The sequence below is a fragment of the Mobula birostris genome, chromosome 5 (genome assembly GCF_030028105.1).
Source record: "Mobula birostris isolate sMobBir1 chromosome 5, sMobBir1.hap1, whole genome shotgun sequence".
In the NCBI taxonomy this organism is placed as follows: Eukaryota; Metazoa; Chordata; class Chondrichthyes; order Myliobatiformes; family Myliobatidae; genus Mobula; species Mobula birostris.
Genome location: NC_092374.1, coordinates 156,026,084 through 156,040,056, shown reverse-complemented (window position 1 = coordinate 156,040,056; position 13,973 = coordinate 156,026,084). Strand labels below are relative to the sequence as shown.

At 40.8% G+C, this 13,973-nt stretch overlaps 1 protein-coding gene across 2 annotated transcripts in view; it reads right to left on the bottom strand.

Moving 5' to 3' along the window:
• The window catches only part of LOC140197997 (endothelin receptor type B-like), a 39,543-nt gene extending 34,976 nt beyond the window's left edge, over nt 1-4,567 (bottom strand). Inside the window, exons 1-2 of one of the 2 annotated variants that reach the window (XM_072258755.1) lie at nt 4,391-4,567; nt 3,442-3,980 (exon numbers count right to left, since the gene is read on the bottom strand). In XM_072258755.1, the coding sequence (XP_072114856.1) occupies nt 3,442-3,894 (453 nt within the window). In that variant the 5' untranslated portion in view covers nt 3,895-3,980; nt 4,391-4,567. The remainder of the gene's footprint in view (nt 1-3,441; nt 3,981-4,390) is intronic. The other variant, XM_072258756.1, reaches the window with a different exon arrangement.
• Nucleotides 4,568-13,973: the final 9,406 nt, after the last annotated feature.

The window sequence follows — 13,973 nt, the reverse complement described above, 5'->3', positions numbered from 1 at the left end:
TGAGGCAGTGGTTCTACTAGGTGCATCACAGTGTTGCCATAATGCATTTATCATGGTCAACCTTTCAACCTGTGATTCAGTGTGACCAAGCTTAAACAGCATGCGTTTGTTGCCTTTGAATTATGAAGAGTTCACAGTTTTTGGTTTGTGTAGCAAAAACAGATTGTTCACAGTGACACTTCAATAAAGAGCATGTCATGTTAATGGCCATCTCCATTGTTTGAGTCTAATGAAATGGAGAATATATATTGAAGCAAAACAATAGGCAGCAAATGTAACTTAGAAAAATTTTAAAAAACGAACAGTGCTTGTTATATGATTTAATTTATGCAGCTGTATCCTTTCCACAGACTTCCTGTTATGACAATGTAGACATTTCATAGAGTTCTATACCACTTGCAAAGCTGAACAAACATTTTTAATATTAGTGATCAAAGCAGTTTTAAAGTGATGATGGTGGATGAATGTGACATTTCCGAATAAACGTCACGGCCTAAACAACACAAACATATGAAAGCATATGTAATATTATTCAGGTATGTTCATATTTGCAGTCATTTTAAATAGTTTATGATACTTAAGATGAAATCTCTTAAGAATCTGAAGCAAAGTGCATGAACAAGATGGATACACTCAGTCCCATTGTAGCCAATAGGACATAAGGTCAGGGAGGGCAATCAACACTAATATCCTAGCAGTCATTTAGTGTGGGCAACTTAAGACAAATTTCTCCCCACTTAGTTTCTACTAATGGTTTGTGACAAATAAAATCTGATAATGTATTAAACTATAGCTTAACTGCTCATCAAGTATGACACTGCTGCATGCAGAAGTAGACATTTTCCTGGTCCAATTTAAGATTAAAACTGAAATGCATTGTGTTGTCAGTTTAGAGCGTGTAGGTAAGATTCATTGCTCATTGGCACAGTTCTGTGCGCATTACCTCTGACTTCTTTCACAATACATTAACTGCATGTACCGCCTGGACCAGTTGGGATTTTCTCAATGTCCAGTTAGCTGTTTCAAATAAAGAATTACATGTGCTGCAGTTGGATACCGATATCAGTTAAGCTAGTGTGTGAGAAATACCAGAAGTCATTACTTTTGAAGACTGATGGATACTTAAACTACACGGGAATTGAAGGGTATGGGAAGAGAGTGGGAAAGTGATATTGAGGCCAAAATTGAATCAGACTACATTTTGTTGGATAGTGGATCAGGTTAAATGGGTTGTTGGCTCACTCCTGCCATTCCTTAAGTACCTATGAATTCTTTTCATTTCACATTGCTTAATTAAAAGTCAATTAAGTCTATTCTTTTCTACGCTGATTATATATAAGAGGATTGGTCTATTTTCTAACAAAAAAGAAAGTAGGGTGTAAATGAGATTAGTATGTTAAATTAATGATGTAGGATCCAATTATACTAGGTGTCATTTTCAGCATCTCTGGAAGACTGAGTTACACAGAATGCTTTAATAGACTAGAACTCATACTATGTTAACTGGAAGAATGTCCACAAACACATTTTAACATAGAACATAGAACCGCACAGCGTAGTACAAGCTCTACAGCCCACAATGTTGTGCCAACTAAAATAAGCTTTTTCACAAACAATCTAACTCTTCCCTCCTACACATCTCATAACCCTCTGTTTTTCTTACATCCACATGCCTAACTAAGAGTCTTTTAAACATCCCTGTTTCAACCTCTAGCACCAGAAATGACAGTGCATTCCAGGTAAATACCACTCTTTGTAAAAAAATACCTTTGACATCTCCCATAGAATTTCCTCTACTCACCTTCAATGGATGACCTCCAGTATTGGCCATTGCCATCATGACAAAAAAAAAATGCTGTTGTCCACTCTAGCTACATCTTTCATAATGCTATACACTAATGAAGGCCAACACACCATGCACCTTCATAATCACCAGATCAACTTGTGCTGTAACTTCGAGGGATTAATGTTCTGTTGTAACCCATGACAACATTCTACACTATCCACAACACCACCAACCTTGGTGTTATCTGCAAATTTATTAATCCACCCTTCCACTTCCTCATCCAAGTCATTGATAAACGTTTCAAAGAGCAGGGGTCCCGGAACAGATTATTGTAGAATGCCGCTGGTCACCAACCTTAGGCAGAATACACTCCATCTACAAACGTACTAACACCCCCTGCCTTCTGCGGGAAAGCCAATTCTGAACGCATGCAGCCAAGTTTTTTTTTCTGGATCCCATGCCTCCTGACTTTCTGAATGAGCCTACCGTGAGAATCCTTGTCAAATGCCTTAATATAATCCACATACACCATATCCACTCCTCTGCCACCATCCATATGCTTTTGTCACTTCCCTCTAAGAATTCAGTCAGGCTCCTGAGGCAAGACTAGTCCCTCACATGCCATGGCTATCCCTAATCAGACTATGCCTCTCCAACTGTTTGTAGGGTAGAAAGTGGCAAGAATTGATGGGGGGGGGGCGGTGGGGGGGGGGAGAGAGAGAGGGGGGGAGAGAGATTTAACTGTAAATTTAAAAAATAAACAGGACTAGCAGGCTTCTAAATCCTTGATAGCAATATATATCTGAGGGAATGGACTTCACTTTCCGCAATAGCTCAGCTTGAAATGCCAGACACTGTTTGGCAATAATTAAAACATATCACGTCATTAAATAGGCTATTTAGACTGGAATGGACATTAATTTGCTCTGGCTGGTTTAGTTCCATCTGGCTTTCAAATACAGAAACTTCTACCGCTAGTTAGTCAGGCAGTGAAATGCCGTCTTTACAAAGCATCACCACAAATCAGGCAGTAGCTTTGGGATATCGACATCAAACCGCACATCGGCCCGTATCTAAAGTTACTTACTGTACATACAGCAGATCCGTGACATCGGACGCTCCACACTTTAAAGAGCAAAGTCTATTCCATTTGTAAAGATGCAGAAAATTATTATTTTCTAAAAAAAAGTCTAAGAAAACGGTATATATTCCTTTCAGAAGTCACCACGTAAAATGACCAACAGAGGAATGAGACACATTTACGGCTTCATTGCAGACTTGTCCTAAAGTTAATCGTCAAGCAATGCGAAGGGGAGGGGGCTTTCAAAAATTCTTCTAAAGTTCTTACTTGTAATAGTGAGCCGTGGTCTCACGCACGTTCAAGCGTGTACACAGAACAGTGACACTACATCCGCGCACATATAAAGTGAATCTATAATCGATTTAACTGCGTTACAAATGTTTGTACCGATCCGGATTCATTCTGACGGTTTCGGTAGTGGAACTGCATAAAAGTAGAAACATGCTTAAAGTGTAAAACATGTGCACCGTCCCTGACCACAAACTCTCAGCCACCTCGATATCACTGACCTGCGTTTACCTAACAGCAGGAGATTAGCTAGCAGTTTCTCCGCATTCAGGTCCCCTTGTCTTACCTTGTACACGGTGATGGGGATGTCGATGACGATGTGCAGCAAATCCCCAAGAGCCAGGCTGGCTATCAGGATATTGGGGCCGTTCCTCATGTACTTGTTTTTGTAAATGATTCTCAGTAGCGTGGAGTTACCGATTATCCCCACCACGAACACCATGCAGGACACTATGGTGTTGATGTACTTGAAGGTGTCCTTGATCTCTGGCCGCTGTTTGCACATTGGACGGAGCCTGTCCCGGGTCACGTTTACGCTGTGCAAGTTTGAATTGTGAGCAGTCAGGTTGAAGTTTACGGGTACCTTGTGGGGAGTGGGTGCGACTGTGTGCCAGAATGTAGGTCGCGCTTTTATACCATGCTCAGGGTCGATGTGCCCTTCCTGGCCCTGGGCAGTGCAGATGGAGATTTCACCGATGATGAGGAGGAACAGTCCAGCAAGAGCTCCAGAAGGCACCATTCTGAACGTCCCGACACTGACGGTCAGTCCCAATAACTGAGAACTCGAAAAGTTTTCCACATATAAATTATAACAGAGAGGAGGGGCTAGGGAGGAGAGCAGACAACATGGGATTATACCTCAGAAAACGTCCAACCAATTCCACTGGCTTCCTTCAAACTCCTGTAGGGGCCGAGGGGGTTCAATTTGTTACGGCTATTGGCTAGTCTCTCACTTATCTCTCACTTAAAGTTCAGTCAAGTTCCGATAAGATCGACTGTAATTTTACCAGAGGAAATTATCGCTCAATTGTAGTCACTTTACAAGCAATAGAAGTGGTGAGAAGGGCGACCCTGGTTAATGATGAGGACATGTCAAATGTGGCTAATGTTTTCGTTACCAGCAATGCTTTTCTTAATTTGGACTGATGAATCTGTTATTTTCAACTCTCGGTGTATAACGCCGTCCGGCCCTTAAACTATTTATACTATGTTGTATTCAAGCAGTTTATACTTACATCGATCTTCCCAAAGACCGAGAGAGTGGGTGTGTGTCCCTGTATCAGTGTTTGCAGGGCACTGTCCACCCGGATTCGGCACGCTGCTGTTGCAGTACTATCCCGGTCTCAGACCCGCTTTGGGACTGAACGAACCGACGAAGCTTGCTCTGTTCAGCACTAGCGCGCCGATTCCCGGCGATTCTAATGACAGTCTCCATCAATCAAGGCATACCCCGCCTGCTGAGAGAGCAGTGCATCACCCCGCTCTCCGAACCCTGCGAGCAAACGGCAACCTTTCCTTTTTCACCAAAGGGTCTTTGCACGAACGCTCGGGCTGACCCGGGCAAGAATGCCACTATTCACAAAGGCAGCGCTTCAACATCAGCAATCTGATCAAAAGGTCGAAGTCGTGGTAGGGACCTGGATTTGGCGCATTGTGACCGGGAAAAGCACCAGCGAGCTCATTCCCACTCATACCGCTTTCTACTTTGTGTACATTGGCAGGCGGGCATTGCAAGGAGAGTCGTGCTTGAAATCAAAAGCATTTAAAAAGCACTAGCAAGAATGTATCAGTAAAAGTACCTTTCTTCCCCACCCTCCACCCCATCTTTCTTGGCAGAAAGTACTTTGGCTCAGAATGTCCTGGTTTAGGGTTGTTTTACAGAAGCCACCGCATGTTGGGTGAGCCTTAAATACCCTTTCCTGTATCTAAAAGATTCTGTCAGATAATAAACTGTGCTTGAAAATACCCTCCTGTTTTAACACGTTGAAATAAATAAATTAACATCCTAACCATAGCTCTGACTTCCTCTCTTGCAGGTGGCATTGACAATATGGCAGCTCTGTCCCTATATCCAATCGTCTAGTCAAAAATCCCCAGCTTGTTCTTGTCAAATACATAACAACTTTTCTCACACCAACACTGCTCCCTTCAGGTTTCAGCATTTGATAGTTGGCTATTCTATGGGTCTCTGGTACCAGACCTTTTCCAAGATTCACTAAATATGTCTACAAATGCCTTCCATATCACTTACTTACATTGCTTTTAATCTAAGGACTCAATCGCTTAACCATGGGTTTATTCTCTTTGCACTTGAATACCTAATAGTTTTCATTTTATTTAACATCTTTATTATTTAGCATTTTTATTATTTGTTTAACATTTCTAACCTTAGCTTCTGATGTAATAACCCTGATCTACCTCTTAGGGTAATTACTGAAGCAAAGTGATTGTTTAATATTTCTATTCTTTCCCTATTGACATCTTTTTCTCCCCTGCCTCTCCTATTGCAGTCCTAGATTTTCCTATCTTGTTGATACATCTGTAATATTTGGTGTTACTTACTTAAACATAATTTCATTTAGATTCAATAACTATTTCTGCCTTTTCTAAATCTCTTTGCGGTCTCTTTTGTCATGCTCTTAATTTGCATTTAATGTAATCCTTCCACTCATTTCCTTAAGAATATATTTATTAATTATACCTCATTAATGTTTATTTTCTTCATTTATCTTGGTAATATCCCACTCTGTCTCGACTGTGTTACGGGTTGTTTGATTGTTTCTCTGGCATCCAGTCTTGTGTTATCTGCAATTTCCTTCAACTAAACAATATGAAGCAGAAGTCTCCATCTTTTCTAAACAGTAGCCCTATCCCCACAGACTTTGTTTCACTGCTTCTGATTAGATATTCTGCCATGTTAAACCAAACTCTGCAATCCCAGTGCCTATTTAACCCTCATCTGAGTCATAAATGTCACATCCTCTCCACTGGAAACAAATTCTGCACTCATTCATACAGTGTCTCCCTTCATGTCTCAGATTATCTGTAGCTGAAATCATGACAATTGATTTGCTGTCTCCAGCATCAACTCATAGAACAGCAGAAGAACAGACCATTTTGTTCACAGATATCAGTGCTGATCATGATGCACGTTTACACTCATCACATCTGCTTGCCCCTGGTCTATATCCCTCCATCTGTTACCTGTTCATGTATCATTCTAAATACCTCTGGAACATTGCTGTTGTATCTGCTTCCACCACCTCTCCTAACAGTGTGTTCTAAGTACTTACCGCTCTCTGTGTATAAAACTTACGTTGCAAATTTCCTTCAGGTTTTTTCCTCCTCATCTTAAATCTATACCCTCGAGCATTTGATATTTCCAGCCCGGGAACTTGACTCTGATTATCTATCCTGTCTATGCCTTTCATAATTTTATATACTTCCATCCTCAACCTTTATTCTTCCAAACAAAATAAATCAAGTTTCTCCAGCCTCTCCCCAAAATTGATATCTCTAATCCAGGTAACAACTTAGAGAACCACAATTTCACCCTCTCCAAAACCTCGATGTCCTTTTTGTACAGTTGCAATATGATTTGAAGACATTTGTAATTAATTATCTGACTAATAAAGGCACCTTCTTTCAGAGAGCTATGGACTTTTATACCAAGGTTCCACTGTATACCATCAAATTAAATCCTGCACCATTCCTGATTGTGCCTTCAACTGCCAAGGCTGTAAGATTGGAATCCCCTTTCTAATCTTATTCCACCTTTCCAGCTGTATGTTTATCTTACTGATAAAAAGATGTTCCATCTGCTTTGAACCTGCTCCGCAGCCTGTTTAATGTGATTTGTCATTAATGTGATTCAGTGTAAATGTAGAGTGTTATTACTTGCAATCTTTCCTTTCTGATGTAACCTTTGATTATCTTTCCTCAGACTTGTTTTGGTTAATACCAACGTTTGTGTAAATTGTGTAAATTCCGGTGGGGCTCCTCAGCATATTAAGAGGCACTTTTGACATGTTGCTGTTGAATGAAGTAAGTTCCACATATTGATGATTTTTCATGCTTTTTTTTACCACCACTGAAAAAAATCCCAGAAAAAACAGATACCAGTAAACATAACATCTCTCCACTGATCTCATGTACAGCAACGTAACAGACACTGCCTTGCTAGAGCGGGGCCGTTGAGCCACAGCAGATGGTGGATAACAGAGAGCTAAAATGAAAGTTAATTGCAATTACTCAGCAGACAGAGTCTAGTTGACTCTGTATATTACTGACATCACACAAATACCTCAACAGTGAAATGGAAAAAGGTCTGTGACAAGAGAAATTGAAGATACTGGAAGTCTGGATCAAAGCTGATCACTAAGGTGCAAACAATCTTCCTGTCAGTTGGAAGGCCACCCTTGAGTAATACATCCTGGATCTGTAATTTCTCTCAGTAAGGGATCATTTGTGTCATGCAAATATCACATCTATCTTTTCACTTACTTCATCAGGACAAATGTTCTAGTATATGTGTGTGATTTTCTTCACTCTTTTCCTTTTGAAATGCTATCAGTAAAGCATTCCAATCTTGCGTAGGGAGCAGGACACCCAAATAGGTGCTGTCTGCCTAGCTAAATTTATCTTCTTATAACTTTGTCTTATCAGATCTAAAGCACATCAACCACCAAATCTACTCCCAGCCCTGTTGGATAAAATGTTCAGATTGGTAAGTATTAACAAGTATAATGAGCAGCCTACAAAAGCCTCTAATTTAAACATTAGTGTAAACAAGAGATATACAAAAAGCAGTGATGAAGAACTGCCATTAACAGGGCTCATCATCGAGAATCCACTGAGTAAGTGAGTTTGTATAAATTTTCATGGAACACTGATGGAGAACCCTGATCTGGAATGTCGACTGTCCCTTTCCATTTACAGATGCCACTTGATCTGCTGAATTCCTCCTGCGCTCTTTCATGTTTTCACCATATTGAACTCTCGCTCCTCTCTCTCTCTCTATTGCTATTTTTCTTTTGCCCTCTCTCTCTCCATCTCTATCCCTCTACCTCCCTCTCTCTCTCATTTTATCTCTATTTGTCTCTCTCTTCTCTCTATCTCTATCTTTCTCACTGCCCCCCTCTCTCTTTCTCTCTCTCTTTTCCTCCCTCCCTCCCTCCCTCTCTTTCACTCCCTCTGCCATTTCTCTCTATCCCTTTATTTCTTTCGGTATGCAACCCATTTGCAGGACTGGCAGAATCCATAGAAGGCTTATAGGACCTCTGGTGAGTATAAGGAGGACAGCAATTTGTTCCATCAAAATATAGAATGGATACTGTAAACAGGAAAAAAAATGAGGGAAAAATCCAACTAGGTTCTAGTTAGTAGTAGAAGGTATATTGCTTTTTGTCTTTGGCCTCATAACTTTGGAAGCCATAGGTATTAAACTAGGTTGGCACAATGTTGCAGTCTATACCTCACAGTGCCAGAGACCTAGTTCAACCATGACCGCAGATGCTATTGATGAGGATTTTGCATGCTCTGCCTCTAAGTTGATGTGGGTTTCCTTGAGGTGCTCCAATTTCCACTTACATCCCAAGATTTACATAACTGTGAGTTACTTGGTCATGCTGATCATCCCTGGTGTGTAGGTGAATGGGAGAATACAATGGGATTTGGTAAGAAAATAAGGGGAATAAAAAGGATTAGCATAAATGGGTGAGTGACTGTTGATCAGCAGAATGTCAATGGGCCAAGGTACTGTTTTGTGCTGTACCTCACTATGACTCTCTGAATAAGTTTGATCTGTAATTTGTAGGTGATGTAGAATTTACACAAAAAAATCAGCCATTTAATCTATGGAGTCAGGAAGGAATAGAATAAACAGTTACTATAAAATGAACAGTTTTGAAGAGTCTAGACAAAAGAAGACAGATACATAATTTATAAAGAGCTAATTTCAATAATGTATAAAACAAATAAATGAATTAGACTGTGAAGATTTCACACAAAATATAGAAAACCCTTCAACTTACAACACGGAGCATGCTGAGAAATACATCCATTTAAGCTCATACTGAACAAATCTAGTCCTCAACCAATTGATATTTAGACAGAGAGGAAAATTTACATGTGCAAGCCTTAAAATGTAAAACAAAAAACAAACAGGTGTACATTTAAAAGGTGATGATGTGGTAAGAAAAGACTAGGAGGTAAATCAGTCGTGAAGTGACGAGTCTGAAAAATAACTAGTAGCACATCAGCAATTAAATGTGAAGGTAAATTTAATTAAGATACAAACTGGTTGAAAGGATAATTAAAAAAATAATAATTTTTAGTAAGTATACACAAGAGAAAACATGAAGAACATATCCTCTCCAAATAAGGATAGATTTAATGAACTCAATGCCTCTGTCATAAAGTAAGATGAATTATTATTATGCAGATTAATTAGGCTTGAAATAAATAAATCTTCTTGGCTAGGCGACATTGACCCCAGAGGAATGAAAGAAGCTTTGTGAAGCATTAAGAATCTTCAAGTCTTTTTTGACCTCGAGCTGAGCTTCTGACCTCGGATAATCTCTAACACAAAGATTTCCTGTGTTCACCTCTTTCATATTGCCCATCCTCCAGGCTTGTCTCAATCTCACTTGGTGTTGCAACCCTCACAATGCCTTTACCATCCACAGGCTGAGTTTTTCAAGATCTCTTTTATTTGGAATTTTACACTTTAAAGTCAACCAAAATGTTACTGCTTGTACCCTAATGCTACCATATTCCTATGCTTTATTTACTACAGCCTCTCAATTTAGCGTTATATTGCAACACACACAAAATGCTGGAGGAACTCAGCAGGCCAGGCTGCATCAAAGAAAAAGAGTAAACAGTTGATGTTTTGGGCTGAGACCCTTCATCAGGACTGGAAAAAAAAGAGATGAGCAATCAGAATAAGAAGATGGGGGAGGGGAGGAAAAAATAGTAGGTGATAGATGAAACTGGGAAAGAGGGAGGGGTGAGGTAAAAAGCTGGCAAGTCAATTGGTGGAAGAGATAAAGGGCTGGAGAAGGGGGAAAAGGGGGAATCTGATAGGAGAGGACAGCAGACCTTGGAAGAAAGGGAAGGGGGTGGAGCACCAGAGGGAGGAGATGGTATTCTTCACTTTTTCCCCTCCCTCACCTTATCTCCTTACCTGCCTATCACCACCTGCTTGTGCTCTTCCCCCTTCCCTTTCTTCCATTGTCTTCTGTCTCATCCTATCAAATTCTTCTGTTATCCAGCCATTTATCTCTTTCATCAATCAACTTTCGAGCTCCTTACTTCACCCTTTCCCCTCACCTGTATTCACTTATCACCTATCACTGAAAAACCACCAGGATTGGCTCCATGATAACGACAAACTACTCCAACAACTCATCGATGAAAAGAGAACAGCTTTCATCACCTTACAAAATGACCAACAATCGGCTACCAAAAGGAAACATTATCAGGAATGCATGGCTGCAGTCCAGATGAGCACCTGAAACCTGAAAAACCAATGGTGGAGGAAGAAAACTCAGGAAGTCCAACAACTAGCAGACACCAATGACACTCGAGGCTTTTTCAATGCAACTAAAGCTATTTTTGGCCCATCCACTCATGGTCAAGCCCCTCTCAAAAGCAAAGATGGTTCAACCAGCCTGAAGAGCAATGTTAACATCAATTCTAGATGGAGGAAACACTTTGAAGATCTTCTAAATCAAACCGATTCATTTGACAGGAATATGATTGACAACATTCCTAAACAGCCTGTTGACGACTCCCTAAGCAAAATATCAACACTTGAAGAAGTCAAGGAAGCTATCAAAACCTTGAAAAATAACACAGCTGCTAGACTCAATGGAATACCAGCCAAGGTCTACAAAATTGGAGGTAACCCGCTTCATTACCAACTGCATCAACTTCTCAACAAGATCTGGATAAATGAAGATGTACCAGCAGACTTTAGAGACTCAGCAATCATTACATCTACAAGAGAAAAGGCGATCGACCCAAATGCAGAAACTATTGTGGAATTTCCCTGTTAGCAACAGCAGGAAAGATCCTCACCCGCATCATGAACAATCAGCTCAAGCCTTTAGCCAAGAAGATCCTTCCGGAGATACAAGCCGGTTTTAGACCATCACATGGAGCAATTATCATGATCTTCACAATGCGACAACTACAAGAAAAATGTCATGAGCAACTTCAACCTTTGTACATGGCATTCATCGACCTTACCAAAGTCTTTGACTCGGTATCAAGGGAACTCCTATGGGATGTCCTTTCCACCTATGGATGCCCTGAAAAGTACATTCGAATCCTGAGACTCCTCCACAATGGCATGCTTGCCACAGTCATGGTCAGCAACAGTAACTGTGAGCCTTTTCAAGTTAGATCAGTAGTATAACAGGGATGTGTGATTGCCCCAACTTCGTTCACCATCTTCATTATGACGTTCATCCACATCATCAAGGACGACCTACCCCCAGGAATCAAAATTGTCTACAGAACAGATGGCAGACTTTTCAATCTTGCCAGTCTCAAGGTCCAAAAACAAGACATCCACGAGTTCCCTCATCGAGTTCCAATATGCAGATGACAACAGTGTTGCAGCTCTCTCAGAAAACCACCTACAGCAGATTCTGACTGCCTTCAACCGTGCATATATGAAAATTGGACTTACCATCAATTCCAAGAAGACTCAGATCATCTACCAACCGTCACCAACTGAGACAAACCATCAATTCAACTTGGCGAAATAATCCTGGAAAATGTGGACCACTTTCCGTATCTTGGAAGTCACCTCTCCTCCAATGTCGACCGTAATGATGAGATCCAACATCGTCTTAAATGCACTGGAACAGCTTTTGGAAGTCTCCTAACAAGAGTCTTTCATGATCGTGACATCCGAACAGACACCAAAATGATGGTGTACAAAGCAGTAGTGATCCCAATGCTCCTGTATGCATCAGAAACCTGGACAACATACCGACGACATCTAAAGGCATTTGAAATGTTCCATCAATGCTGTCTTCGAAACATCTTAAATATCAGCTGGGAAAACAGAAAAACCAATGTCAGCATGCTAAATGAAGCAAAAACAACAAGCATTGAAACCTACGTCATCAAGAACCAACTAAGATGGAGCTGTCATGTTGTCCGGATGAAAGACGAACATCTGCCGAAACAGATCTTCGACTCCCAGCTTAAAGAAGGCAAGTGTAAAAGAGGCGGCTAACGGAAGCGATTCAAAGACGTCTTAAAAGCCAACATGAAGAAATGTAACATCAACATCAACAATTGGGAAACTAATGCCAAGGACAGGAAACTCTGGCAAGCCATCATCTGAGAAGTATCAGCAACTTTCGAAGCCAACAGATGTGCAGAATTAGAAGAAAAGTGAAATAATTGGAAAGAGAGGCAGCAACAACCAAAGCCCGATCTGCCATCTGGAACTACCTGTCCTGAATGTGGAAGAACTTTCAAAGCCAAGATTGGACTCATAAGCCACTTGAGAGCCCATAAATAGATCAACAGAACAAAGACCATCATCCTCAACCTCGAGCGATAGCCACGACAATGATGACCTCCATCTTCTTACTCTGACTTCTCCTCTCCCTTTCTAGTCCTGATGAAGGGTCTTAGTCTGAAACGTCATCAATACTCTTCTCCATAGATGCTGCCTGGCTTGTTGAGCTCCTCCAGCATTCGATGCGTGTGACTTTGATTTCCAGCATTGGCAGATTTTCTCTTATTTAGTGTTATATAGAACCTATGTCTAGAAATAGAGTACTCAAGGTAGGAGTGGAAAGTTTAAAGGATAAACACAAGGAATTATGCAGCTGCTGGAAATCCAAAGCAACACACACAAAATGCAGGAGGAACTCAACAGGTCAGGCAGCATCTATAGAAATGAGTAAGCAGTTGACATTTTGGTTTGTGACCTTCTTCAGTACGAAAAGGAAGGAGGAAAATGCCAGAATAAAATAAAAGCTGGGGAGTGGAGAAGGAGGCTAGCTAGATGGTTTTAGGTGAAGCCAAGTGAGTGGGAAAAGTAAAGGGTTGGAGAGGAACGAATCTAATAGGAGAGGCGATTGGACCAGAGGAGAGAGAGACGGAGGTGGCAACCAGGGGGAAGTGATAGGCAGATGAGAAGAGGTAAAAGGGGAGAGTGCTGAATAGAAGCAGGGGGAGGGGAAGGGAAAAAGATTAAAGGAGATTTGTGGAGCAAGCTATCGCTACAGGGAGTGATAGGTATCTGGAATGGGCTGCCAGGGGTGATGGTGTGAGAAGATACAATTGTGAGACAGTGCCGTTGTTAGATAGGTACATGAATATGCAAGAAATAGAGGCATACAGGTCACATACAGGAAGAATAGATTCAGTTTAATTTGACATCACCTTTGGCACAGACATGGTGGATTGTAGGGTTGTTCTATGTTCAATGTACTTATGCCAATTTGTCTATGGCAGTGTTCACGCTGCACTCTTTTCCATATCCTTTCACTCTTTGTCCTGAACTCAATCCTAGAATTGGGTTTCATGAATGGTCATTACAGTTACATCTTAGGAAGGATACTTAGTAACTGAAGGAAATATGATGTGCCTTGAAGGACAGTTGTGGTATTCCATGTACTACTGTCCTGTATTTTTGTCTTACTGGCCATATTGTAGGTAAGGGAGACTGCTAGTCACTAGAAATGTTTCAAGTACATCTAGTATCTCTGAGTTTGTTGGATCCATTGCAGAATGCTGTAGAAGTTTTAAACAAATAACGTTTTATAACAGTGAGAGGGTGGAGGT